Source organism: Protomyctophum bolini (assembly GCF_963924005.1).
Source record: "Protomyctophum bolini genome assembly, chromosome: 10".
NCBI lineage: Eukaryota > Metazoa > Chordata > Actinopteri > Myctophiformes > Myctophidae > Protomyctophum > Protomyctophum bolini.
This window is the reverse complement of record NC_137871.1, coordinates 26,502,705-26,529,350: the sequence shown is the minus strand read 5'-3', so window position 1 is coordinate 26,529,350 and position 26,646 is coordinate 26,502,705. Positions and strand designations below refer to the sequence as shown.

General features: G+C 41.6%; 3 protein-coding genes across 3 annotated transcripts in view; all 3 read left to right on the top strand.

Annotated features, from left to right (window-relative positions):
* The first annotated feature begins 603 nt into the window (after positions 1 to 603).
* Positions 604 to 9,534, top strand: slc25a43 (solute carrier family 25 member 43). The gene is made up of 5 exons (XM_080774067.1): positions 604 to 1,111; positions 4,677 to 4,918; positions 5,290 to 5,462; positions 6,902 to 7,036; positions 8,152 to 9,534. The coding sequence occupies exons 1-5, from the start codon at positions 840 to 842 to the stop codon at positions 8,362 to 8,364; spliced, it is 1,035 nt and encodes a 344-aa protein (XP_080630193.1). The 5' UTR covers positions 604 to 839; the 3' UTR covers positions 8,365 to 9,534.
* A 2,663-nt stretch (positions 9,535 to 12,197) lies between these two features.
* Positions 12,198 to 15,315, top strand: LOC308322763 (ADP/ATP translocase 3-like). Its single transcript, XM_080774178.1, has 4 exons — positions 12,198 to 12,411; positions 13,933 to 14,413; positions 14,508 to 14,648; positions 14,907 to 15,315. Exons 1-4 carry the CDS (start codon positions 12,301 to 12,303, stop codon positions 15,062 to 15,064), a joined length of 891 nt encoding a protein of 296 aa, XP_080630304.1. The 5' UTR covers positions 12,198 to 12,300; the 3' UTR covers positions 15,065 to 15,315.
* Positions 15,316 to 18,701: 3,386 nt separating this feature from the next.
* qdpra (quinoid dihydropteridine reductase a) overlaps positions 18,702 to 26,646 on the top strand; it is a 14,179-nt gene continuing 6,234 nt past the window's right edge. The window contains exons 1-5 of the mRNA XM_080773632.1: positions 18,702 to 18,848; positions 19,033 to 19,125; positions 19,548 to 19,644; positions 20,381 to 20,521; positions 26,275 to 26,383. Of these exons, the coding sequence (XP_080629758.1) occupies positions 18,762 to 18,848; positions 19,033 to 19,125; positions 19,548 to 19,644; positions 20,381 to 20,521; positions 26,275 to 26,383 (527 nt within the window). The 5' untranslated portion in view covers positions 18,702 to 18,761. The remainder of the gene's footprint in view (positions 18,849 to 19,032; positions 19,126 to 19,547; positions 19,645 to 20,380; positions 20,522 to 26,274; positions 26,384 to 26,646) is intronic.

The window sequence follows — 26,646 nt, the reverse complement described above, 5'->3', positions numbered from 1 at the left end:
TGTAGAACGCCCTACCAACAGTCATTAAAACATGTGAATCCCTTGACTCCTTCAAAACCGCTCTCAAAGGGCACCTACGGACGGCTGCAATTCGAAACTGGCCCCCGTAAAATCTGAATCCCCCCCACCCACCCCTTTCCCCCTCACTGTATAGTTTCTTTTCCCTTTTTTACCTCCTTTATAATGAATTCCTGTTCTGTTTCTTTCTTATATAGAAATGTCTATTCGTACGTCTTTAAATGTTTTGATGATTTGAACATGGTGGACCCTCTTGTAGCTAAACAAGTGTAATGCTTTATTGGGTCGTCCACTCACAGTTAACAGTTTTTGTATTGAGTTGTGCTTGAAAAGTACTGTAATTCTGCAAACTGTTAATAAATATTTCAATCAATCAATCAATCACCAAAAGTGGACCAAACACTACCATCTAGTGTTATTTTGCTGGAATATCACCGTGCTTTCTTTCTGCTGGCGGCGCCCTGTGCTCTGCTCTCTCTGTCATGACGATCACTGACCGCTAGTAACGTTCCTGTGTCAGACCTAGCCTGGGTAAACCCCTCCCAATGAAATGTTGTCCAGCAGGGGGAGTGGGTTTACCCAGGCTATGTCAGACCATACAGTGTCACATAATACCCGCCGCTGGCTCAAGAAGGCACAACAAGTCAACAACACCACGGCACGGATACCTGCAACTTAATCCTGGTAAACAACCGCTGTGTCCCACTCGTTCCTAGAAGAAGATTAGATCATCACACAGAGTCCTTCGGATGAAGAAGAAGAAGACGCGATTTTGGACGCAGCCACCATAGCAGCAGCGCCAGACAGCAGTAATAATAATAATGGCAACCGTTACAGAAGACGTCAGACTGACAAACTACCAGGGCTTTTTGTGCGTCGGTTTCGCTGGGTTTTTCAGCAAGACCGTCACGTCGCCTCTGGAGGTGGTGAAGATCAAGAGCCAGGTGGGCACTTTCCACTGCAAGAGGGGCTTCTGGCACACTTTTCTCCTCGTCGCACAGAACGAGGGACTCAGGGGATTCTGGAAAGGGAATGTGGTCTCCTGTCTCCGACTGTTTCCCTACAGCGCGGTGCACGTAGCAACGTACAAAAAGTAAGCGAATTGAGACAGACACACTCACACACACAAATATTATAAATATGAAATATTGTACACATATTAATAGGTTGTAGCCTGTGGGACACATTCAAACTGTTAACTACTGGGGGGGACAGTGGGGTAGAAAGAATGCTGCACCCTCTTGTAAACAAGTGTAATGCTTTTTTATGGTGTCGTCCACTCAAAGTTAACAGTTTTTGTATTGAGTTGTGCTTGAAATGTAACTCTGAAAACTGTTAATAAATACTTCAATCAATCAATCAATCAATCAAAAAGCTACCAGTGTCTTGTAAAAAGCCCGCTGAAAAAGTGGATAATAGCTTGAGCATAATACAACTACTGCAAGCATGGTTGTTTGTGTCTTCAATTGTATCTAATTTGGACTGGACAGCAAATTAAGGAAATGCATTGTGTACTTTAAAATGGAACAACGTATGATCATAATATTATTATTAGCAAGCCAAGCTCTGACAGTAGCTTCTACAAAACCAACACATACATTACTTCCTGTTTTCTGGAACGCGAGTGTCACGCCTTCACTATTGGTCCAATCAGAACGCTAGGATTTACTCGGACGATTTTGGTGTCATTGTAGGGCAAAAGAATAACCCCCCGTACCGTACAGCTATTGAGTGTAAACAGACTATCGGGGATATAAATAATAATAGTATATGATGAGGTGTAACGTGTCATCTAGTTAGTACTTTAATAGAGTAGTTATTGCTGTAGCCTGTCATGATGGGTGAAGAAGGCATGTGTAGGCTATATGTAAACAACAGCACACACCCCATCCCCTCTGCAAATGATTGTTCTGTTCTGTACACAATGTTCCTTCCTGGAGAAGAGCTCTTCTGTTTTATGAGTATCCCTCATAAACAGTACGCCTCCCTGGATAATATTAGATGGTTGATTAGCACACTAATGAATAATAATGACCTGTTTAGTTTTGTTGATGCTGCTTTTCAGATACCCAAGAGGCACTATTTATTATGTGCTTTCTGGATGCCTTGTCAGCAAATACAATTCCTGATTATTGTTTGTAAATAACAGAATGAAACAGCCAGCAGCAAGTTGTAGTTGCTATATTTACCCATGACACAAATCTGCAAACCTGCTTAAAAACAATTATGCCATGCCTGAATAATCCCCTCTCGACTGTCCCAGCCAACGCCCCACTATAGAGGGTATGCGCGTGACATCATCATCAAACCCGGAAGTTATGCAGGAATGCCCACTGAGTGGCGAAAAACTACTTTCTGGCCTTGACAACCCATGCATCCAAAAGAAAAGTCCTATCTGATTGCATTAAACAACGTTAAACAATGTTAAACTCACTTTGCATGTTGCTTTGCCACTCGACGTTCCATTCACTTTAAGCATGCGCATACCCTCTATATCTTAACCCCTCTCGGCATATCCCTGCCTAAAAACTCATCACAATGACAAATGACAAAACTGTCATCACTCGACCCCCGGCCGACTCCCCTGCCGGAAAGTCTGCTGTCAGTCCCTGGCTGCCGACGCCTGAACCCCCCCACCCGGCCTTCTCTCTCTGCTGAAGCCCCCTGACCTTGTCTGCTGATGCCCTGCCTCAGACCATTTCGTTTTAGTCAAGTCACATTTGTCTAGTTTTAGTTGACTGAATATCATAAGATTTTACCATTCATCAGTGAAAAAAAGGTAGTCGTTAGTTTAGTTTTAGTGGTCGCAGAAATGAACACTGAGACCTCCATGAGACCTTTTAGGAGTCTCTCACAACAACCACGTCCTGTGGAGTCAGCTTCACTGACTGTACAGTAAAACTTTATACATTATTCATTACACTGGTATAAGTGCCTCGCCTAGAGTAGTAACCTGTGGGGCTGGGTAAATGTACTGTATTTTTATTTTATTTGTATTTGTATTCTCGTATTGTGATGTACTGTCTTACCTTGTGGGCCACGAGCCTGTAATAAAGTTTATATTACGGGAGTTATGTCCTCCCAGTCCGTCGACAGTCAGCTGTAGTCTGTGCAGTGTGCTGTGTGGTGCTACTTTTACCCAAGACATGTGACGTCACCCGATCTTACCTCCTGACATAGTCAAAGTTAAGGTCCCTACACACCGGGTGCGATTTTCGGACGCGCCCAGTGTGCAACCACCTTTACAGTCAGGAAAAGACGGCTTGGTCTTTTCACAGGCATGAAATTAGGCTGATTTTGTAATTTGTTCTCTTGTTCAGGTTAAAAACTATGTACAGCCGATTAGATTATGGCAGGCTTGTAAGCAACGCAGCTGAATACAATTAATGATGGGTGTGTTAAGGCCCAAACCGCACCAATGATTCGCCATGCAACTCCTTGCAACCAAACGGTTGTGAGTAGTTGCATGAAATCAGTATCCTCACTGGCAGTTGCAAGGACTTGCATTGGTGCGGTTTGGGCCTAATGTGCCTAGAGCCATGGGTGTGCCAATTTGCAAGTAGGCCTTTATAGTCAACTGTATTGTCAAAGCACATTGACAGTGACAGACACACCTAAATCCTTTTAACCTGAACTGGAACACAAAAGTCAAACTCAGCCTAGAGTTTCATCCCGCATTGAGAGTGAGATGGGTTTTTGAGATTGTCAGGATTTTTAAAGCAAAACCAGGCCCATTAGAGTTGAGACACATTCCATACATTCTACAAAAGCCTGCTGCACGGGTGCCACCTCTCGGCCATCCCCCATATAGCTGAGATCCCACCACGTCCACGTGACAACCCTCTACCACACAATGATCAGCTGTTAACCCGTTACGACCCATCTCAGACCCATTCTACCAATGCATTCTAAATCAGTAGTTTAGATTGAACCCCAGAATGATATGTATTTGGCAGAAATGTTTCATGTTAAAAAATGGCAGATGTACAAGCTGGCAGCGACTCGCTGTGTTTACATTTTGTCCATATTCAGTAATTGTCAACATTAGCTGTAAGTCACTGTATTGTTAAACGACCACAAGCCAACATTCAAGTTTCAAATGCACAATGCAGCAGAATTCTTCCAGGCCTTGAGCAAGAGACACTGAACCCCAAACTGCTCCCGATGAGCAGGTTGGTGCCTTGGCCTGGTTTCCTCCAATTTACAATTTACAATTTAGGCATTTAGCAGACGCTCTTAATCCAGAGCGATTTACATTAAGCAAGAACAAAAAAGCATGGGAATACATCACATAAAAAGCATTTATCATGAAACATGCGTAAGCTAAGAAAGTAACAGTGGAATATCTATATAATGAAACTATACATATAAACTATACATTATACTATACTATGCTATACATAATGTACTATGACGTGCTATGACTACATACAATGCAATTATAGTGCTGTCTACATAACATGCTATAAGTCTGTATCAAATGCTATCTAAGTCTACAGAAATGCTATCTAAGGGGGTAGGGTAAGTGCTATGGGTGAATGTAATATACATGTTGTATGAAAAGGCACTATATAAATGCAATCACAATTTTTTCATGTGACTATGATTTTTTCGTTCCCACCTTCTGAGTGTTTATATTTTCTTTCTTCCATCTCCAGGATAGTCCACCTGCACATGGATGAATTGGGCTACATATCTCAGTGGAGGGCTATATTTGCTGGAAGTGTGGCGGGAATAGCGGCTGCCCTGGTCACGTACCCTCTGGAGGTGGCAGAGACCAGGCTCATTGTTCAGAACTGCAGGGAGCCCACGTATGTCGGTGTGGTTCACACTCTCACAAAGATCTACCGGGGCGAAGGACTTCTGGCACTTTATAGGGGCTTCTCTCTCACCGTCTTAGGTAAACTAAACATCAAAACACAAATAGCATTCATTCATTTACAATAAGGTTGTGGCACGAGTGTACCCAATGATAAAGATAATGTTGGAGGTTGACTGTTTCATTGCTGACCACTTATTTTCAGAAATTGTAATATGTAGCTTCAGTGTGTTCTAATCTAAATAATTTAAACCGGGAAAGGATCTGTGTCATTTTAGATTTTTAGTGCTCAAAAATAGCAGATGTACAAGTTAGTTCACTTTGTGCCACGCTGTGAGCTTGTGCTGCTATTTTTGCGTGTTTGAATTCTTTGGAATTCTTTGGAATTATGAAAAATAACTACTGGTTTCTCAGGTCTTAAGTTTGGCAACCTGCATTTTCTTTCACTACAGGTGCATTCCCCTTTTCTGTTGGGTGCTGTGTGGTTTACATGAACCTGGATAAGCTGTGGCAGCAGCCTCTTTTCCGTTTAACTTCACTCCAGAACTTTATTATTGGCTGTGTTGCTGCAGGAGTGGCACAAACCTTGTCTTACCCATTTGAAACTGTCAAAAGGAAGATGCAAGTAAGTAGTAAGTTTACTAATTGGTGGTATTGATCTTGTTCATTGCATGCAATTTGTATCTAAGGCTATTGTTTCTCACTCTTTTGCCTACAATCATTTTGAAATCTCAGTAAGAAATAGTATGTTGAATTGAATTGCATATTTATTTGGTTACATTTTGAAAAGTAGTGAAGTTAAATGGGTTTCAATTTCAGAAAATTTAATTAATACTACATGAAAATGATCTCCATCAGGGCATGTGTGTGCAAGTGCATGCTTTCATGTGTCTTGTCTGTCTGTCTGTCTTTCCACAGCTAATCTTACAAACTACTTGGTGGATCAGTGTCATATTTATTTTCCGTGCTATATAGATATATATGTATATAGTACCATACGCGATATAAGCAGGGGTGTCAGTGGTGAACGCAGTACCACGCCGTGGTACCAAAACAAAAGTGATGTGCACACGTAGGTACATGGAACGGAACGGTGCACGCACATGCACGCTAGAACGTGTCCCCCGGCCTAGATTCAAGTGAACACACATGGGGAACAATAGGTCTTCGAAGGGCAGAATACTACTTCCGGTTTTATCAGCCTATTATTAGCTACCGTACCACAAGGTTCAACAGCAGCTGAGAATGCAAACGTAGTCTTTGGTCTGCTGAAGCTATAGATAGCCAGTAACTATCACACAGTCGGCTAGTTGGGTGTCACTTGTTTCTAGTATATCAAACAATAAAACAACTTTCAGATGTGATAGTTACTACAATGAAAAACTCTCACATATCTACATATGAGACTTATCCACAGTTCCTCTGTCATCAACAGCTCGGGGTTAAGTGTCAGTGAGAAATGGACAATAGAAACGCAATCTTTGTAGTAGTAGATTAACCTAGGTATTGTTTAACTGATAAGTTTGCTGAGAATTCATGTACCTTAACAAAAGGTCATACAGTGTGATTGTAAAACTGAATTATGCTATTCCCAGCAAAACCGTGATAACTGAACTGTGATGTCAGTTTTTTTCTGTTCTGCGGAATATTACCGATTCCTATGCTAGGCTATTAGGTCAACAACATTATCCATTGAAATATGTTGTAGTCACTTTGTTGTGTTCACAACTATCACCCATTTGAATGTTCTTATTGTTCGATCTGCCCACATAAAAAATAAAAGATAACCCAGAGTATCTTCTTGATGTTAAATGCACATTTTCACTTTTGCAAGTTAATCATGTACCAATTGGTCCATTGAATGAGCCTTACTCAGTGGAACCAGAAGCTTACATTTTCCTTCATGACAGTAATGTAATACACAGAGTTTGTGTCCATCACATCCGTGAACCCAACTGCACTTACTTAATCTGTCTTCTTTTAATATGCCACCTTCTTCCTGAAGTTTGGTTTATTAGATACCTCATGACACTTTACTGACTGACATTTGTATTCTCCTCTCAGGCGCAGAGTGCCCGGTTGCCCCATTTTGGTGGAGTTGACGTTCATTTCAGAGGAATGGTGGACTGTTTTAGACAAGTGGTGAAAAACAAGGGCATCCTCTCACTTTGGAGTGGCTTTACTGCCAATGCAATAAAGGTACGGCTTGACTCGACGGTATATGTTGGCTATAAATTGCCGTACTCTACATTGTTTGTTTATTCATGTCAACTTGTCAAGTAAGACACGATTGTACACATGGCTGTTCACATCAATAGTGTGTGAGCTTGATGTCACAACAGTCACATGCGTCAAAATCGTACTTTGTCTGTTACATTAAATAATTACAACCTCTGTTCCAGATAGTAAACGACGTGTTCAGCTGAGTTCAAGGGGCGTTACAATGGCAGATACAAAGTTAAACTTAACTTGAAACCAGCTCAACCTTTTTGTAGCTGCTGTAGCAACTACTAATATATGACTATGTCGCTGGCTTACATTGAAAATGATCTGTATCTTTATAGCTGTCAGTGTGAATGCAGCATTACCTTGAATTATTTTATTTTAGCCAAGAGATACCGTCGTGCGGCGGCATATACATTAGATGTGTGTGGGTGTGTGATGGGGTTTGGAAAGCAAAGCTCTACGTGTAATTCATAAAGGTATGCCACAACGCTAGGTGGGCAGCTTCTATTTCTGGCATAGCATGCCAGAAATGTTCTGTTATTCCACCTCCAAATGTCATTTGATGGCAGTTTTGCGGCCCCAAGATGTAAATGCTCAGAATGTGCACCGCGTTGTGAGCTTGTAGATCTGCTATTTTCTCCCTAATTTAGTCATGAAATTATTTAGTCATGAATTATTCTTTAAATTTACATTTACATTTACATTTTTAAACAACTGTAATTATCACATTTAGACCTGAGGACGATTCTACAAATGTCTTCTAAATCATGACAGTTTTCTGAAAAACCTATGTTTCTATGTCAGTGGTGCTCAAACTATTTCATGTCAAGGACCCCAAAAATAATCTGTAATTGGCCTCCGACCCCCATCTGAAAATATGTTGTTCCAGGGACCCCCCCCAGAAGCAAACATTTGAGTTAAAAAGTTTGCTCTCAAAGAATATTTATTCAAAGATTTACATTTTCACGATTTTTCAAAAATAGCAGACCTACAAGCTCGTAGCGAGGCACTCAGTGCCACGCTATGAGCTTGTACGAGCTTGTGTTTGAGAACCAGTGTTCTAAAATGTCTACCCCTTTCTTCCACAGATTGTTCCCTACTCTGGCCTTCTCTTCACCTGCTTTGAGATGTGCAAGCAGGTGTGCCTTTACCGCAACGGGTACATCGTCTCGCCACTGAGCTACACGCGCAAACCAGGGGTAGACCAAAGCCTGAGGCCTTACGAGTTGGAAGAGGTGAAGCGTCGTGTGAAAAACATGAGCTTTCGGTCACAGGCGTCATCCTTTGAAAATCGTTGGTGACACGGCGCGAGGAATTTTGTCTTCTATGCCGGAATATACTCCTCCTCACCTCACTGGTGAATATTTTATAAGACATGGACTGGCCAAATGGGCCTTGAACCTTTTACTAGCTGCTATGGCAGAAGCTAGTGTCAGTCATAATCCTCCTATTCTCCTGAATTTCAGCTTTCATGTGCAATCACACCGAACTTTGATTCTCCGGTTGGATTCTGACATTGCTTTCCAATGGAAATGAAGCGGTGTGTTGCCGTTCGAGAATTTCAGCAAAAAAGACTTGAAAAGCATTGGCGGAATCTGACCCCATAGGCAGAATTTAAGTTTGATGTGACCGCACCCTTCATTTGTTCATGGCAATGATATTATACGTACTTGACTTGACATCTACTATCATGTATTTCTGCCAGCAAAGCTCTACCTCTATCACAACAGTTATTCTTCTGACAGTATTATCTCTCCATGTATTATTATCTTGGTCTGACCATGGCCTTACATGGTGCAAAGCACAAACTTTAATTTATATACATTTTTCTTATCTTTCTTAATATTTCTGTAACTACTATTCATATTTAAACTATAGTAACATGGTTTGCTACATGGTTGTAATGTGCCTTGGGTGTCATTATTATTATTATTATTATTATTATTTTATTTTTTTGTAGTGTTTTTAGAATTGCACAACTTGGCCTTAATCCAGAAGATGAGACTGATATTATTATGAGGTTACAATGCAGTTAGGCTAGAAAGACATCCCAATCTAAAGTCAAGGTGCTGGACAAACAGAAGTTCAGTTCAACAGTAAAATGAGTGAGGTCCACACGTCGGTTCTCAGCTCCACTTTCTTTTTATTGGTATGCAATACACACGATCACAAGATCTTTTATCAGGAAGAACTAGCAGCAATAAATACATTTAAAAAAAAAGCGTAGCTGAGAACCGGTGTGCAGACTTTTAATTGTTTACTACTAATACAGTAGGCTTCCTAACATTACAGTATTGGCCTGACATTCAGGCTGATGTTATAATGAATGAATGTAGAAATTTCTCATGAGTTGTTTAAAAAAAAAGAAAATCATCATGCTGTATGAAAATACATCAATATGTTACATACTTGATTCTGGACTGTCAACAATAGCATTGTGGGGTTCTAATAAACCATCGCATTGCATTGTAGTGAGACTTGTTTTCGTGGGTCTACGTATGTGGTCACTAGTGATTGTTTTAATTTTGTTGCCCTCGGGTTGAAACCTTGTATGTCCAAAAACGTTTTTATTATTGTTTTAACCCATTAAAACAGGGAAAGCATCCGTGTCATTTTAGATTTGAGCTATATAGCGTCGGGTGGAAACATCATGTGTCCAATGCTGTTAAGTTTCAGGATTCAAATTCAAAAGTAGTAGATCTACATGCTCAAAACATTGCTTTTAGCTCATTTTGAACTTGTGAATCTGCTACTTTTGATACTTTTTGTTTGATGCTGTACACAAAGTTAAACTAGAAAAAGTGCCCCCTTGGGGCACAGGTCTCCACCAGGAGGAGAGGAGTGTTTGTGATAGATAGTGTATACTGATGTGGCAGTTTTACACACACACTAAACGCGTGAGGAATCAGTCTTGATCTACATTTAACGTGCACAGCAGTACACGGATGCTGCAGCACCGGCGGGTCTCAAGGCAGGCACAATGTCACAAATCAGAGGTACAGTTTATATCAGTGATAGACCCCACCCAGAAGGTGGGGCAGAAAAAGACATGAGAGAGAGGGGGGGTTTAGGAACAGGATGCAGAGGTAAAGGAGGGGAACAGGTGAGAAGGAAATGATCCCAGGTCACAGGAGCCATGTGTCAGGCACTGTTGTTATCACAGCGTGGTTCCGAGCTTTAAAGCGTTTGTATAGACTCATGTCAATACATTTAAATGTCCTTTTGGTGACCGAGTTTGAGTGAATGCATGATGGAAATTCCTCGTCAATACCGATTTGTGTGATGATGGATAAAATGTATACGAGTAATGTAAAGAACTGTGTTTTGCAAAAATCGGCCTCATATCAGGCAGATGCGAAAAATGCAGGGCAAAGGTGTTTTCCTTGCCCTCTAGGCCTAGGCCCCTAGGGAGTGCGTATACAAAGTTGTACTGTACACAGATCAGTGACGTTATCAGTAAAAACAGGAATTGGCCTGTTATAGCACCACCATGAGGCTAATTTGACAAAAAATAAGTGGCATTTTGTCCTCAGCCTATTAGGAATGCATTCACGGAAATGGCACAATGTGTTCATGATTTGTGGCATTTTGTTCGAAACGGACCAATCCTGCAAGCTTTAGAAGGCAATCTTAGCCAATCGGGATGGAATATGGCAAATGGGACAGATCTGTGTTGATCACATGACTATAGAGACAGTGTATACCAATTTGCGTGATGTATGGTTAAAATGTGTACGAGTAATGGAATGTGTGTGTTTAGTATAAGTCGGCCTCATGGTGGTCACTGAGGGAGCACTTGTTTTACAGGCAACCGGATTAAGGTTGGCGAGGGGTCCGTTAAAACGACCGGATTAAGGTTGGCGAGGGGTCCGTTAAAACGACCGGATTAAGGTTGGTGAGGGATGCACTGCTCCGTGCTTGCGTTATGGTTAGGGTAAGGGTTTGAGGTAGGTAGTAACCGACGCTGTAAAACAAGCGTCCCATCGGCACCCATCGAAACCGAGGCTCTGCATAAAAGGTAGTCCCAGTTTAGCATCTGCCGGGCCAACGGTACCGGAGATTAGCTGTACACGGACGGACAGAGACACACACACACACACACACACACACACACACACACACGGACGGACGGATGAAGTGCAAAACATACTCTCTCCCCATGCCTTCTGCCTGGTGGAGACAAATATGGAGATAAGGGGTTTCTGCCCGACAGTGATGCTATTAGAAACATAGGCTTTCACAGTAGATGATTGGCACAGGGGTGAAAAATGGGTTACAAAATCGTGGGATAAAAAAATATATATTAAAAAAAAGAAACATAGGCTTTTCAGAAAACTTATTTAGAAGGCATTTGGGCCTCAGGTCTTAATGGGTTCAAAAAAAGGGGGAAATAGAACTACCGGTAAGCTCTCAAAAACAACATGCAGGTCTATATATATTACCCCCCATTTGTCTGACACCTGTGATCCAACTTTTTACACCTGTTAATGTCACTAATCCTATCTGAAGTGCCTGCACATTGCACAATAGTGTTGCATTTCCAACTAGCCATACAATTACTTTCTCTCAAAATAATTATGTGAAATTATGTAAAATATTTTTTGGAAAACAGCTGGAGTTAAGGCTCACATGTTAATTGGGTTCTCTTAGCCTTGATTAGTATATTAATTTAAAAACGTACAATTAGATCAAATCATTATGAGAAACTGAAGATTGGAGGACATGAACTGGTGAGATGACCTTTCCTTACTATTGGGACCCAATTGAGAGGGCCTCGGCTGCACAAAGCTGACATTTGATTTGACCTTGATCCAGTTAAAGAACATGACATGATGATAAATAAACCCATATACCCTCCAATTCGGCACTGTGTGGTTTAAAACTGACAATAGCAAAACAAGTAGCAGCCATATGAATTGATTGTGTAACGTGGTGCCATAAATTGCGACCCCCAAACTTTGCTATTATTTGCCCTGACTTGAGAGAGTCATGAGGAAGACAGACAAATGTGTCCAAGGACATTCTATCCCCGCCCACAACTTCACTTCACACAGCTTGCAACCAATTAAATCTGAGTGTGAGGCTCACGTTTTTTTCCTCGCCGTCCAGCCTTCTTAAACGCCCTGTCAAAGTTAGCAGAACGTTCACTTCACCTCTATCGGCATACCCTACCGGTTCTGTCCTGAGTGAGCCTGCGGCTGTCTGAACGGGGAGGACATTTGACAACATCTGAAAACATGAATGAGACGGCAATTTCTTTCGCCAAGGACTTCTTGGCTGGTGGCATATCCGCTGCCGTCTCCAAGACAGCTGTTGCTCCCATTGAGAGAGTGAAGCTCCTTCTCCAGGTTAGTAATAATTGTTACATAAGTTGTTCGGGAACAATGGGGCTTTATTCTTTTCTCTCACTGCGGTTATTTGGGAATGAGCATTGTGCAACCGTATCTCAATGCTAACGTCAGCTAGCTAGCAGCTAGCTCATGGGCTGTAGCTGTAGGTAATTCGACATTTGACTTCTTCCTGTTTCTTGCTGTCGTCTAAAAGGTTGAGATAATTAAACTTGTATGTGTAGGCCCCATTTCATATACCATATCACAAATGCAACAATGTGCTTCGTAGAAAAGAACAACTTTAAAAAGAGGGGGAAATGTTTTTTGTTTTTAATGGGCCAAAAATTAATAGTTGTGTTGACTAATGGCATATTTCTTCCCCACTTCCTGACAGTGATACGTTAGTGAATTCACACATTGTTCGTGTCAAATGACCACCAAGGTCAACTCAAAGGGGTTAGCGTCGGTCCCCATGATTGAAAGTTTGCCAGTTTGTACTAGCGGCGCATGGTGCGTCGAGGCTCAAATTACATGCAGGAGGCGGGGCTGTGCATTTGGTCAATGGCTGCCATGAAGTTTTTAGTAGGCTAATGGTCTTGCTATGAGTAGTAGGCCTCAACTGAACGGCTAGTATTTCTGTCTCCCGTATGAGTTTTTTTTTCTTCCTTTTCCTGGAGGATTCGAGGAATTTGGAGCGCTGTGATTGGTTGTCAGTGGAGTAGGAAGCGCTGGGCTGTGTTTTGGACACAAGTGTTTATGCCTACCAACCTTAATCCAAAAACTATTAAAAAATCCGCTGTGGCGGCAGTGGGGCGCGAACGGGCAAAACTTGTATTACAAATCGGCGTAATCCGCGAGGCAGCTGGCAGTTTGTTTATTAGAAGGTGCGGTTCTGCCCGTGCGGGCGGCGCTTTCCTTGACTACTAGTAGTAGGGAAGCCCCGCCCTAGTAGCCGGCGTGGTAAAACGAGCGCTCCTTTCCTGAGCTATCCTACGAATAAAAAAACGTTCCTCCGCGAATGGCTATGGCAGCGTGGTGTAACTTAAGTTTGTACTTTACTGTTACAATTATTTGACCGCCTTAGTTACTAGTTTGTAGATTTAGATTATTCAAAAAAAATTGCATTATGAACTGCTTCAGCCCATTTGAAAGTGGCTGATTTACAAGCTCACAATGCGTCACTATGAGCTTGTAGCTATCCTATGCTATTTCCAAAAGTTTTTATATATTTGATAACTTGGAAATGTGCATAATGAGTACTTTCTAGTCTACTTTTGGTACATTTTTATACCAATACTTTTAATCAAGTAAATTGAATTCCAGACCTTTACTTTGTAACAGTATTTATTGATCCCTTTAAAAGTAAAAACATGTCTACCTGCTATTTTGCATATTATATTTTGAAGTTGTCAGTTTAACTTCAAATGTTGACTTTTGACTCCTCAAAATGTGATACAAATCTAGGACCCTGGTTGAGAACAGCCTTTTTTTTAATCACTAATGCTAAAATTAATCTCAAAATCACTTTGCTTATTCCAGGTACAACATGCCAGCAAACAGATCTCGGCTGCCCAACAGTACAAGGGCATCATGGACTGCGTGGTTCGTATCCCCAAGGAACAGGGCTTCATGGCCTTCTGGAGAGGGAATCTGGCCAACGTCATCAGATACTTCCCCACCCAGGCTCTCAACTTTGCGTTCAAGGATAAGTACAAGAAGCTCTTCCTCGACGGCGTGGACAAGACCCAGTTCTGGAGGTACTTCGCCGGCAACCTGGCCTGTGGCGGTGCCGCAGGTGCCACCTCCCTCTGCTTCGTCTACCCCCTTGACTTCGCCAGAACGCGCCTCGCCGCCGATGTCGGCGTGTCTGGAAAGCGTGAATTCAGTGGCCTCGGCAACTGCTTGGCGTCGATCTTCAAGTCTGACGGCCTCAAGGGCCTGTACCAGGGCTTCAGTGTGTCTGTGCAGGGCATCATCATCTACAGAGCTGCCTACTTTGGTGTCTATGACACAGCCAAGGGTAAATTCAAATTATTTCTTGGCAAAATGTCCACCAGGGTTTGGGTGTTTGAACTCTTGGACGGTCCTAATCCTCTTGCATCATTTTTCCACAGGTATGCTGCCAGATCCCAAGAATACACCCATTGTTGTCAGCTGGGCAATTGCTCAGACTGTGACTGCCTGTGCCGGTTTCGTTTCCTACCCCTTCGATACCGTCCGCCGTCGTATGATGATGCAGTCTGGACGCAAAGGAGGTAAGTTAAAATCTGACAGAGAAAAGACAAAATGCATAACACCAGTTTCCAAAAACATTATTGCACCCACAAAGTGCCTATGCACACAGCACTTTGTGTGTAATCATTTTTTTCTTTGCTTTTCTAATCCGTTGGTTCAGCGCCTGCCCAATTTATGGGATTGGATGTGCGTGTAAAGGTTAAATCTTAAACATTGTTAAGCTTAAAGAAAACCTTGCAACGTTTGTGTGATGCATCTTTGTATTTCCTCCCCCTCAGCGGACATCATGTACAGTGGCACCATGGACTGCTGGAGGAAGATTGCCCGTGATGAAGGCAGCAAGGCTTTCTTCAAGGGAGCCTGGTCCAATGTGCTCAGAGGCATGGGCGGAGCCTTTGTGCTTGTCTTGTATGACGAGCTGAAGAAAGTCATGTAAATCATTTTGTATGTCCACTGTTCATGTCGTGAAGTGTAACTGTAACATACCATGTACATTTTACTTAATGCTGCAATATTTATAGGGACCAGCTAGTATTTTATTACTAGTTGTACCAGGGGAATCCGTTTAGAATTTGTTTCTTGGCCCATGTTCGTTTAGTATTTTGTCATTGCCCCTCACCAGAATGTCATTCCCTAAACACAGGAACCTTGTCGGAAAAAGTGAATAAAAGCAATTAACCTACATGACTCTCCTGCCTGTTTGAATGTTTTTTGTTTGTTCCAGAGTAGCCCTACCTGAAACCCAGTTAGACTTCTGCTGGATTCATTGGATGGTCTCCTGGGGTAGGTTTCACTGAGGGTGGTCAGACTTGGTGTTTCAGTGTTAGTGATAACATGGGAATATTGCAGCAGTGACATGCTTATAAGTACACATTTTTGCTAATTTGAGGACCTTTGGTGCTAGTAAAAAGCTGAATAGTGGTGTGCACCAGGATTGCCTGTGCCACTGTGTGGCTTGTTCCACATATCTTATCTCTTCCTGACTTTAATCTGTGAATTAGGACTTTAACCTTGCGCTGCTTGCCTGAGTGACACACCTGTTTTCAGTAAAGTCACTAACAGTCAAGGACAACACACTAATATTCAGTGCATGTTCCCAGAACATAATCAACTACAGGACTGTAAAGGGTAGCGTTGCGTGCTGGATGACATTTGAGTCGCTGTTGACATGCCTGGACTGTCCTGCTCAGAGTGTGATGAAACACTGATCACACCAGTTGTAAAGTAGCGTGGGGTTCTAGCCAAATGTCTGTCAACATAGTCTAGCGGTGAGTATTCATGCCCTCTCGGCTATCACAGGGGTCATATTTAAGTGCCAGGCCTGTAGTAGCTGGCTACAAACCTTGCAGTCTCGTGACTGCTTAACTACCATGTCTTGTCAAGTGATCAGCACAAAGTAATGGTTACGGATAGTACCACAGTACACTAAAATCCAATCGTAGATGGGCAACCTTTGGGGAATGTAGATGCCTACCCTGGACCTAGGAGAAATTGTTTGCCACAGATGCATATTGTGACTGTACAGTGTCGTATTAAAATTTACCATTTTAAAAAAGTACCAATTTTAATCGCAAAGATGCTCATTACCATCTTAAAAGGAATTATTTTAGAGGGCATATTATAATTGCATGTTGACTCGTGTCACAACGGTACTGTTCATGTCAATTTGTTCCCACTACTACATCAAACCTGATAAAATCTGGATAATTCGATGGACAGATACAGTTGGGGCATTATGGTGAATAGAACAGCTGTGAGTAGGTTTGGCTCTAGTATTAAAACTTTGAATCCATATTTACAATAGATTCTCAGACAAGGACCTGCTTTAAAATCTTTGAAATCTGCATTAGAGCTATTTGTTCCAATGCAGTATCCAATCGCCTCACATATTTCCCTACAAGCTGTAATTACTCAAATATTCCACAAGGTGGAACTGTGGGAACAAGAACCATGTTCCAGAGGAGAGGTAGAATTAAAATCTGTAGTGAAAATTCAAAACAGTTACAAGGAAGGACATTCCTACTAGGAATCTGAATCTCTTGTAGGCTAGTAACAGCATATTTTTCAAACCCTTAATTTCAAGTGCACCAACTTTGGTGTATAAAATAAGGAACTGGGATTATGAAATGTACTACAAAATCAATTTAAAATAGTGATTATATTCTACTGAACTGTCATTAAGAAATAAAATTAGATTTGTTTTTCCTCAATTTCATACTGTGATTTGGGCTAAAGGTGCATTTTCTGGAGTTTACTGCAGTTGATTTAAAATACCACTTTCTGGAGTTCGGGAGTGAGTCTGCCGTATACCGTCTGTGAGGGGAGTTAATTTATTCCACAGCTTGGGAGCCAGGAAGAAGACTAGATCACGCAGAGCATGTAGCATCTTGTCAAAGTAGTTGGTGAAAGCCTCAGCAGATAGAGAGGGATGGGTGGGCGTACCCTTCTTTCTCCAACATCGGTGTATACCCGTTTCTCCTCGGGTCCAACACCAAACATGATTTCTATACTTTTTAAGTTATATTGTTGCAATGTATTCTAATAAGCGATATGACTTGTACATAAGATTGTCATCTCTCAAGACTCATAAACACTCAAAGCACACAGAAAGCTGAGGAGCCAAACAGAGTTCCCGTTTCTACACAAAGGTGTTGAAAAAAAGAAAAGAAACCACAGACTACCAAGCAGGGACGTGCACACATAGACATCAAAGGGGGCTTCAGCCTTGCCCTTTAACCCGTCTGTAAAACCACTGCCCTTTCCAGACTCCTCCAGACCATGAATGCAGCAGGTGAAAGAAATGCAAATGCCACTCCTTTCTTTCCATGCCATGCCGGAAGGCAGCATTCAGGAAAATTGCTTTTCCCCCCGAAGTCTCCTGAACATGAACACAGCATTTTTGCGTTGAACACTTTTTTAAAATCCATGTCCTACAGCATCTCCACTAGCTAAAGAGTGCTGGGTTTTCGATGCTTTGAGAGCTTGTAGATCAGCTATTTTCACAAAAAAGAAATTGGTCCAAAAGTGCCCTCTTACAGGATTTCAACCATAGAGTTAAGCCTAGAACCGATGCCTATATCCGCCTCAGACCTCAGGATTCTGTGACTTCTAAGGCTCATTTGTGAGATACAGATGCACACGTTTCATCTGTATACTGACCTGACGAAGATCTGTCAAGATGGAAACGTTTGTTTATTCAATAAAGTAATTATTTACCAAAAGAATGGTGTGCGGGGCTGCGGGCCCTACCTCCTTCCATAATTGCCTTATTGGCCCTGCACCCACTGGTGCATGTAAATGGGTATACTCTGAAATTGTATATCTATCTCCCTGCTCTTAATGTTTAATGATGGTGTTTAATTGTGCCGAGCAGGGAGAAAAATTTAGCAGAGCCGAACGCTCTAAAATATAATATGCACACTTGTATTCTCATTCTATATAAATATTGGTAAAATCTATTCGTGAGTTATCTGACCGAATACTTATTAAACGTGTTCTTATTTATCTATGGACATTATTCTTATTTTACTTTATTTATGGAATTGTTTTTGAGCGGTGACTCCATTACACAGCTATGTGTGTCCCTATCTATGTAGTCTACGCGACGTGAGCACGGAAAGCTGCAACACGATAACTCTCGACCATTTCGGACGCGGGAAGGCTCGCCAGAACTGGCCCGGGCCCCTGGGCGAGTTCCCAGGGGTCTGGATGTTCGGGGACCCCCACGCGGTAACTGTCATTTCTCAAAGATTTCTTCCAAAAATAATCACAGTACAGTAGCACAGCACAGTCAAGTACCTATAACAAAAAATGTATAGTTGCACGTCCGCTCAGTTCACACAGGTGTGATTTTTTTAAATGTATGGCTACAGCAAAAGGCTAAAGCCAACCTGTTGCTCTCTCTCTCTCCCCCTCCCTCCCTCCCTCCCCCCTCTCTCTCTCTCTATCTCTCTCTCATACTTATCCTCTCTCCCCGCCCACTCTCTCTCTCTCTCCTCTCTCCCCGCCCCCTCTCTCTCTCTCTCTCTCTCTCCTCTCTCTCTCTTTCTCTTATATCCTCTGCTTTGCGCTGGAACAGCTAGAAAGCAGTTGAGCTTAACGTTTATTGCTCAGAGAGCTCGTCAGAGGAAAGCATGGCTGAGAAGAAGCGGGTTATCGTCTACGGTGGAAGAGGAGCACTGGGTTCTAAGATTGTTCAGCATTTCAAATCCAAAGGATGGGTAAGTGAGTGTTGATTAGTTGTGTTCAGTAGGCTACACTACACTACACTACTGCACGCTTCTTGTTGCTAGTTTGGCTACTCGAACTTTTATTTTCATGTGTAATTAATTAATTACACTATTTACCTCACGGCTCACGGTCCCTTTCTTAACCTATAGCTGTCTCTGTTTTTACTCAATATAGTGGGTCGCCAGCATCGACATCATTGCAAACGAGGACGCAGATGAAAATGTGCCTGTCAAGTTGTCTGAATGCTTTACGGAGCAGGCGGGACAGGTATTTACAACTAAGTACCATGCTCATGAGCTCCCCCAATGTGGCCAGAACTAAGATTTAAACAACTTCTTCAATAAAGAAGTGTTAATTGGCTTTTTGATTCCATAATAAGTTACGAGCAATTGCAGCCAGCTGGAAAAGTTGAAAAACCATACACCGTGGTAGGCTTTACCTGTTTGTTTTTTTTACATTAACTATTTTAATTATTGCCTGAAGTGAATTCATAGGTTTGTATAAAATAAAAAAAATCCAGTCCAGTAGGGTGTCCATGTCCAGCATATTTAAACCTTTGTGGTCTAAAAGCCCAAAACCACACCAATGGGTCGCCATGCAACTCCTTTGCAACCAAACGGTAAAAACAGAGTTTCATGGCGACCCATTGGTGTGGTTCTGGGCTTAATAACAAGACGTGTTATCTCTAGGTGACAGCAGATGTGGCCCAGTTGCTAGGGCAACAGAAAGTGGATGCCATCTTGTGTGTGGCTGGAGGCTGGGCTGGAGGAAACTGCAGCTCTAAAGGTCAGAGCAGGATGCACGACGTTGCAGCATCACTTATTATGTCCTTTTTGCCTTTACATCAGGTAGCCTATATTCATAGCCGGTATATATTCTTATCGATTACTTGTTTGATTAATCAAATAATCGAGAAGGATATATAGGCTACGTATCAATGAATCAACTTGGAAAAAATAGATTTATTTTAATAATTGACTGAATTGATTTGTCTGCCAGTGATTAATCACTTAAACACTTTCATATTATTTTATACAAAATAGCAAATATATTCAAGCTTGTAGATCAAAAATGAACCCCAAAAATATATTTTTATTAGGAATGATATGGAAATCCTTGGCCAATACCGATGTTTAAAATAACAATTTAGCCAACCGCCAATACTGATACCGATACATGTTAATTTAGTTTTTGTTGTTTTTATTTCCCCCTTTTGTGCCAGAGAAACAAATACATGTTCAATACAAGACATACATTTTCAGAATCTTGCAAGTTGCCACAGACTACAGATAACCAACATACCAACATAGCCAATGCGAAATGTGTGCATCAACAACATAACAGATAAACACCAGCTACTGCCGTCAGTAAATGTCGATTGCAGATTCCGATTATGTGGCCGATACATCGGTGCATCACTCATTTTTAGAATTGATTTGTTCGCAATGGAACTTTTAACACCTTTATTTGCATCCATATTATTAAACTGTACTCTTACACTTCACATACGTGTCTGCATTAGACTTCTACAAGAACACAGACATGATGTGGAAGCAGAGTGTGTGGACGTGCACGGTCTCCAGCCATCTAGCTGCTCTCCACCTGAAGCCTGGAGGTCTGTTGACTCTTCCCGGGGCTAAGGCATCCCTCGCCGGCACAAGTGGTAAGGACAAGCAAATGGACTGATCACGTAGGATCACTGATACGTTCCCCACAACCGTGTTAGTGAGCCCACGCAATGCCATTTGTTTAACCCATTTGGACCCGAGAACAGATTCTACAAAATGTCTTCTATGTCCTGACAGTTTTCTGAAATACCTATGTTTCTGTCAGTGGTGCTCAACCTTTTTCATGTCAAGTACCACAAAACGTATATGTAATTGGCCGCAGACCTTACTGTTATGGAAACCGTGTTAAACCGTTTTCAGCTTCACCCAGCTGATGGCTTTGATGAGCGCTCGGTTATGGGTTACCATAAACCGTAAGTGTCTTGCTCATCATTGGCACGTCTGCAATGTATGGCCGTGGCGGGAACGGCAAAGATATTTGCTTTAGAGGGGGGAAAAAATGAGGCGGCACCTGTGTGGCCTCCAGTCAACAAAGTAGACTAGATAGGATTGAAGTGGTTAAGTCACAGAGCTGAGCCACTGTGCAGACACTATCAGCTTTTGATCATTTGACAGACAGTGGCTAGCAGTACATTACGGTCCACTGCCAAACCCACAAACAACATCAGAAGATAGAGATGATCAAAAAACACTTGAGCGCTCACTTGAACATAATTATGGGTTCATCCTGTGATTTCTCTCCTCTAATGTTTCCTATTGTCCGGTTCAATAAAGAAACAAGCTTAACAAATACAAAGGCAAGTAGTCTGCCCACTTCATGGTAATAGTCATTGGCATAGTCATTAGTGGCATGGGAAACGGTCCAGACAATTAGGAAGAAAACAAGACACAAGACTGATGCTGATGAATCTCTGGTGGTTGTGTAATGTGGGCCTCCTATAGCCTTGTTCACAGCAACATCCCCAGTATTGGTTTAACTGAAGACTTTGTGTATAGAGAGTAACGGGATCACAGTGCTGAAAAAAGTGTCAACCGATCAGCTTGCATCCTACATGCCTTACCTCAAGAATAATCCATTGCTTAACCCATTTAGACCTGAGGACGATTCTACAAATGTCTTCTAAATCCAAACTGTTTTCAAATTTGTGCCACATTTTCACGATTTTTTTATATATTAACTTGCTGTATTACTAATTAATTGAGACTCACTGTCAAAACGCAGACCTCAGTTATGATTTCAACATTAAAGTCATAACTTTTATATTCTATATTGCGTTCTTGTCCATTGTAGCCATGGGACATAAACCTTCCGATTTGATTCCCTGCTGCACTCAAGCTGCTGTGGTGTGTGGAGTGTGGACTCATGTGATGCCCCCCCCCCCCCCCTCGTAACCAATCTTATCCATGTGACTGGTTTATGTTTTGCACATTTCACACATTCTGGGAAACTCATTGTGCCTCGTAGCAAAAACACCTAATGTATTCTGTACACGCCGCATACACAACATAGTGGACAGAACACGCAACATACAGTACATAGTGCATGAGGGGCGAAGTGGGGTGGTGTGCAATACAGAACAAGGCCAGGCCAACCATGCTGGCTATATGATGTGCTTAGATCCTACAATACACTGTATACGACAGTTAGTACAATGCAAACCCTCTCGCTCAGCAGTCGGCAGCACAGCAGACAATCCCATTGGTTGTGTAGAAGGATGACTCAGCTAGTTCACAATATTATCCTAGTCCTCAAATGTGGACGCAGACAGGACACGGTTGCGATGCTTTGTTCAAATGGAGAGCAGCTGTCATCAGGGGATTGCAAAGCTCCTATACACTTCCATTTAGTGATGTTTTGATGTCATGTGAATCTTCACAGTAAACAAGTGTCTGCTCTGATTAGGGGGGGGGGATCAAGGCATGTACAGATGAGACATTTTGGCCGATATCGATATCCGATGTAATGAATTGCTGTTATGGCTGATATAACCGATGTCAATATGATCGACATGTATTCAAAGATTATAACAATTTTGTCCATTCTGAAAAAAGCTTATATAAACACTGAATTAAAAAACAAACAAAAAAACAATGACTCTGTATTCCAAAACTAGGGATGCACCCTTATTGATATGTTGGCTCATATCACAACATAACTGTATATCAGTAGTTCAACCAGGTTAGGGAACTGGATGTTAGATAGAAGTCGGAACACCTGCAACCATTACCAAGACTGATTGTTTTAGAATAGTTGTAATAGTTATTTGCATTGAAACATGTTAATTCTTTGTGTGTTTATTTATTTACCCCAAAAGTCATGTAGACAAATTCTGTTTTAATACCAGGTCACACGAGGCAACGTTAAGAGACAAATATTGAATGAAAAAGCCCTAAATTGTCCCAACAGACATAGTAGAGAAGCAGAGGGACAGACGGTACGTATTCTGTACCGACCCCCCCCCCCCCCCCCCCCAGTAGGCTTTGATCAAACATGTTGAGCAAACAACAATGTTGATCTAATGACCAGATCGATCATCTGCAGTGGAAAGCAGGGGAGGAGATTTCCATGACAAACTTAGGGCAACATAGATCGACTTAAACTGAGTTTGTATTTTGAAATATAACATTTACAAAGTTTTGTCATTTAGCTGAGTGACGTAGAGTTAGCGCAACAGCAGAATCAGGCTCATTCATTGTAAACGACAAAGTCGTTGATGATGTGGAATTCAGCTTGAACCCCAGGAGGATGTTTCAAACCTCTAGCCTATTGTACAGTGAGCCGCGTTACAACATTTTGTGGTAGTACAGGTTGTTAATCACATTTATTTTAAGTGTTTTTATTTATTTTCAAAGTGGACAGTCAGTTGGTAATGATTGAATTTAGCCTGATTATCAGAGTCTGAAGCTTCCTGGAGCAGTTCACTCAGTGTAGTGGGCGGGGTTTTATCCAGGCTATAATGAATTAGTATGATAATGGAAAATAACCCTCTTTTCCTCTTTACCCTGAATATTAAACAAACTTTCCACTCCCAAGTTATTGCAATTGTTTTAAAATCAAAGTTTTCCCAGCAAGGACCATGCTTTCAGAGCTCAAATCTAAACAAGAGGTTTACAGCATCAAGTGTAACCATAACATGACTCCTTCCAGTCAAAAGCGAGTCAGTATAGTAGGGCATTAAGCAACTAGTCGACTATTCAACTAGTCGACTATTCAACTAGTCGACTAGTACCAACTAGTCGACCTTGTTGGTACTAGTTGACTAGTTGAAGAATAAAATAATAATAATCCCGATTTTGTAGGCCTCAAGATCAGGTAGATTATAGTTATAGTCACCTATGTACAAAAAAACATAATGAGTAGTTAAACAACTAGTCGACTAGTAAACTAGGCAACTAGTCAACTAGTAAAAATGACTAGAAGTGAATGTCCTACAGTATAGTTGTCCATACTGATATGCTGAGTCTGACTGATTGCTGGCCGACACACTGACTGCATATATTATAGAAATAAGGATGGGACGATAATCGTGATCATTATCATTTAACAGGATAAAAAAAATAACACTCACAATAATCGTATCACAGAGATTGTTGTTGAGCTGCAATTTCTGTACTTACTGTACTTACTGTAAACTCTGTACTTGATGAAATGGACCTGTACAGAATGCATTTGGTACACTCAATATAGCAGATCTGCAAGCTCACAACGATCTACATGCGTTGCATGTAGATCGGCTATGTTTGGCGAACGTTCCCCCCATCATTCCTTCCTTCCACTTCACAGATCTTATGTTGATGAGGGACAATCCAAAAATAATTGTTTGACTGCTTTAAAACAGCTTTTGTTTAGGCAAACGAACACTTTGTATGCTATGCACGTTTGCATGTATGTCTACAGTCTTTGTACGCATGTGTGTGTGTGTGTGTGTGTGTGTGTGTGTGTGTGTGTGTGTAGGCCTATATTTGTACAGTATGTGTGTGTGCGTGTGAATATTGACCCCAATAAGTTGTCTTTATTGATGTCAGAGACCAGTCCACACACCTGCCTGGTGATTATGATGTGACCCCTTCTCATTCTCTATACGTGTATATTTGACTTGATTTCACATGCTTACCGTTGCTGCCAGAAGAAGAGTTTTTGTGCTCTGTAGTGTAGTCTGTAAGAGTTTAAGACAAATGTTTGTTTGCCTAAAAAAAAAAACTTGATGAAAACACACCACCCCTTTCTCCCATTGGTCAATTCTTCAAAGGTCGCTTGGCATGTCTGTCATGTGATTGGCAGAGGGGGTGGGAGAAAATCTTTGCATTCTTTTAAAACGAAAGAAATGGCCACTTATTGATTCCAGATGCTTTTTTAAATACAAAGCATTCACACAATTAAGCCAAGCCCGGGGCTCTGCAATAAGTCGGTGTCACGGTGTGTAAAGCATAGAGTAGACAAACACTGGATACAACAGATCAGACAGCAGGTTTGTTTTAACCCTAGCTAATTAATCAGAGTTAATCTAATCTAATCTACTACGTACACTTCTAATCTGATCAACATTGGTTATCTAATATCCTACTTTAATCTATTTCAACCTGGAACACCTAGAGTATTTGTTGTTTCAACACCTCCTTGTGTAGTTGCTATATACGGTATATACTGTAGCAACATTATTATTATTATTTTACTCTTTTGAGGTTTTACTTAGGAATGGATTTAGAAGTTGTTTTTAGAATCGGCCTCAGGTCTAAATGGACTAAGAACTTGGTTCTCAAAGTGTGGTCCGGGACCCCCAGGGGTCCTTGGGGGAGTACCAGGGGGTCCCCAGCTAAATTAGTTAATATACAATCATGTGACAATGACAAGAGTATTGTCTTCTATCTAGTGTAGTCTACTGCCTGGATGGATGTTCTGTTTTTTTTTTTTTTTTTTTTAAGATTCGTTTTCTTTTTTGCTCGCCTTTTTTTCTTTTTTATTGATAGAGGGACAGATGAAAGTAGGCTGACAGGAAATGGGGAGAGAGTAAAGGCCGTTGGGATCAGGAGTCGAACCCGCGGCACACTGCCAGACTGTTCTGTAATATCTTATTGCACTGTCTGGTTCCTGTAAATCCATTAAAACTGGGAAATCTGTGTCATTTTAGATGTCTTTGGAATTGGATATATATTTTTTTAAATCATGAAGATTTGTGCAAATCAATTTCTTTAAGCAAACTCAAATCCCTGGGATCCCTAGAAAATATTTGTAGATGGGGGCCGGGGTCATGGCCAAATGCATATCATTTTGGGGGTCCTTGACATGAAAAAGTTTGAGAAACACTGAAAACAATCAACAGGATTTAGAAGACATTCTTTGTAGGCCTCAGGTCTTAATGGGCTGCAGGTACAGTACTTTGTTGGTTACATTTTAAAACAATCGAGCTGTCACTAAAACAAATTCCTTGTTGTGAACCTGCTTTTGGAAATAAAGTGTTGCTTCCCGATTCTGATTCAATGTCAAATAAAGGGCACAGATAACATACAAACAATGAATTAATGATTAGCGATTCATATTCTACAAGATTATGTTTAGTTTTGTTGTCTTGTTCAAGCCATCATACATACAGTGAAATAGTGTGGAGAGAAAAGCAAGTCAGCAAATCTTTTGTCTTTAGTCACCTCTCTCCACAGTCCCCCACCCCTGTGACCCATTCTAAAGCGCTCATTATTCACATTCAGTAATGTTGCAAATGCATGTTGTCCACGGCTGTGTGTCAGTGTGTGAACGATGCTCACTGTTTTCTGTCCCTTTTTGGAAGGAGAGTTTCCCTCGGAAACGATAACATCTGACATTGTATGTTTGTGTTGTCTTTGTCTCCATTAGGCATGGTGGGCTATGGCATGGCTAAAGCTGCTGTGCATCAGCTGTGTCAGAGTCTGGCTGGAGAGGACGGTGGGCTTCCCTCTGGGGCTACCGCTGTGGCCATACTGCCGTGAGTACTGCTCGCAGCATGCCATGCAGCATTTAGGTCTGCTAATATTCTAATCATGCTTTATTGTTAAGAGTTGTATACTACCTGTTGTAGTATACAACAGGTCGTTTCGAGGAAGCAATCTAATATTGAAACAGCCTTCTAGCCGTGGTTCAAACGAGCACCATTCCACACCTAATCAAAACAAATAATTCAGCTGCCCGCAGAAAACTCGTGGCTAGGCTAGCTAGTTTCTTGGGACATTTGTGGTCGAAGTGACTACA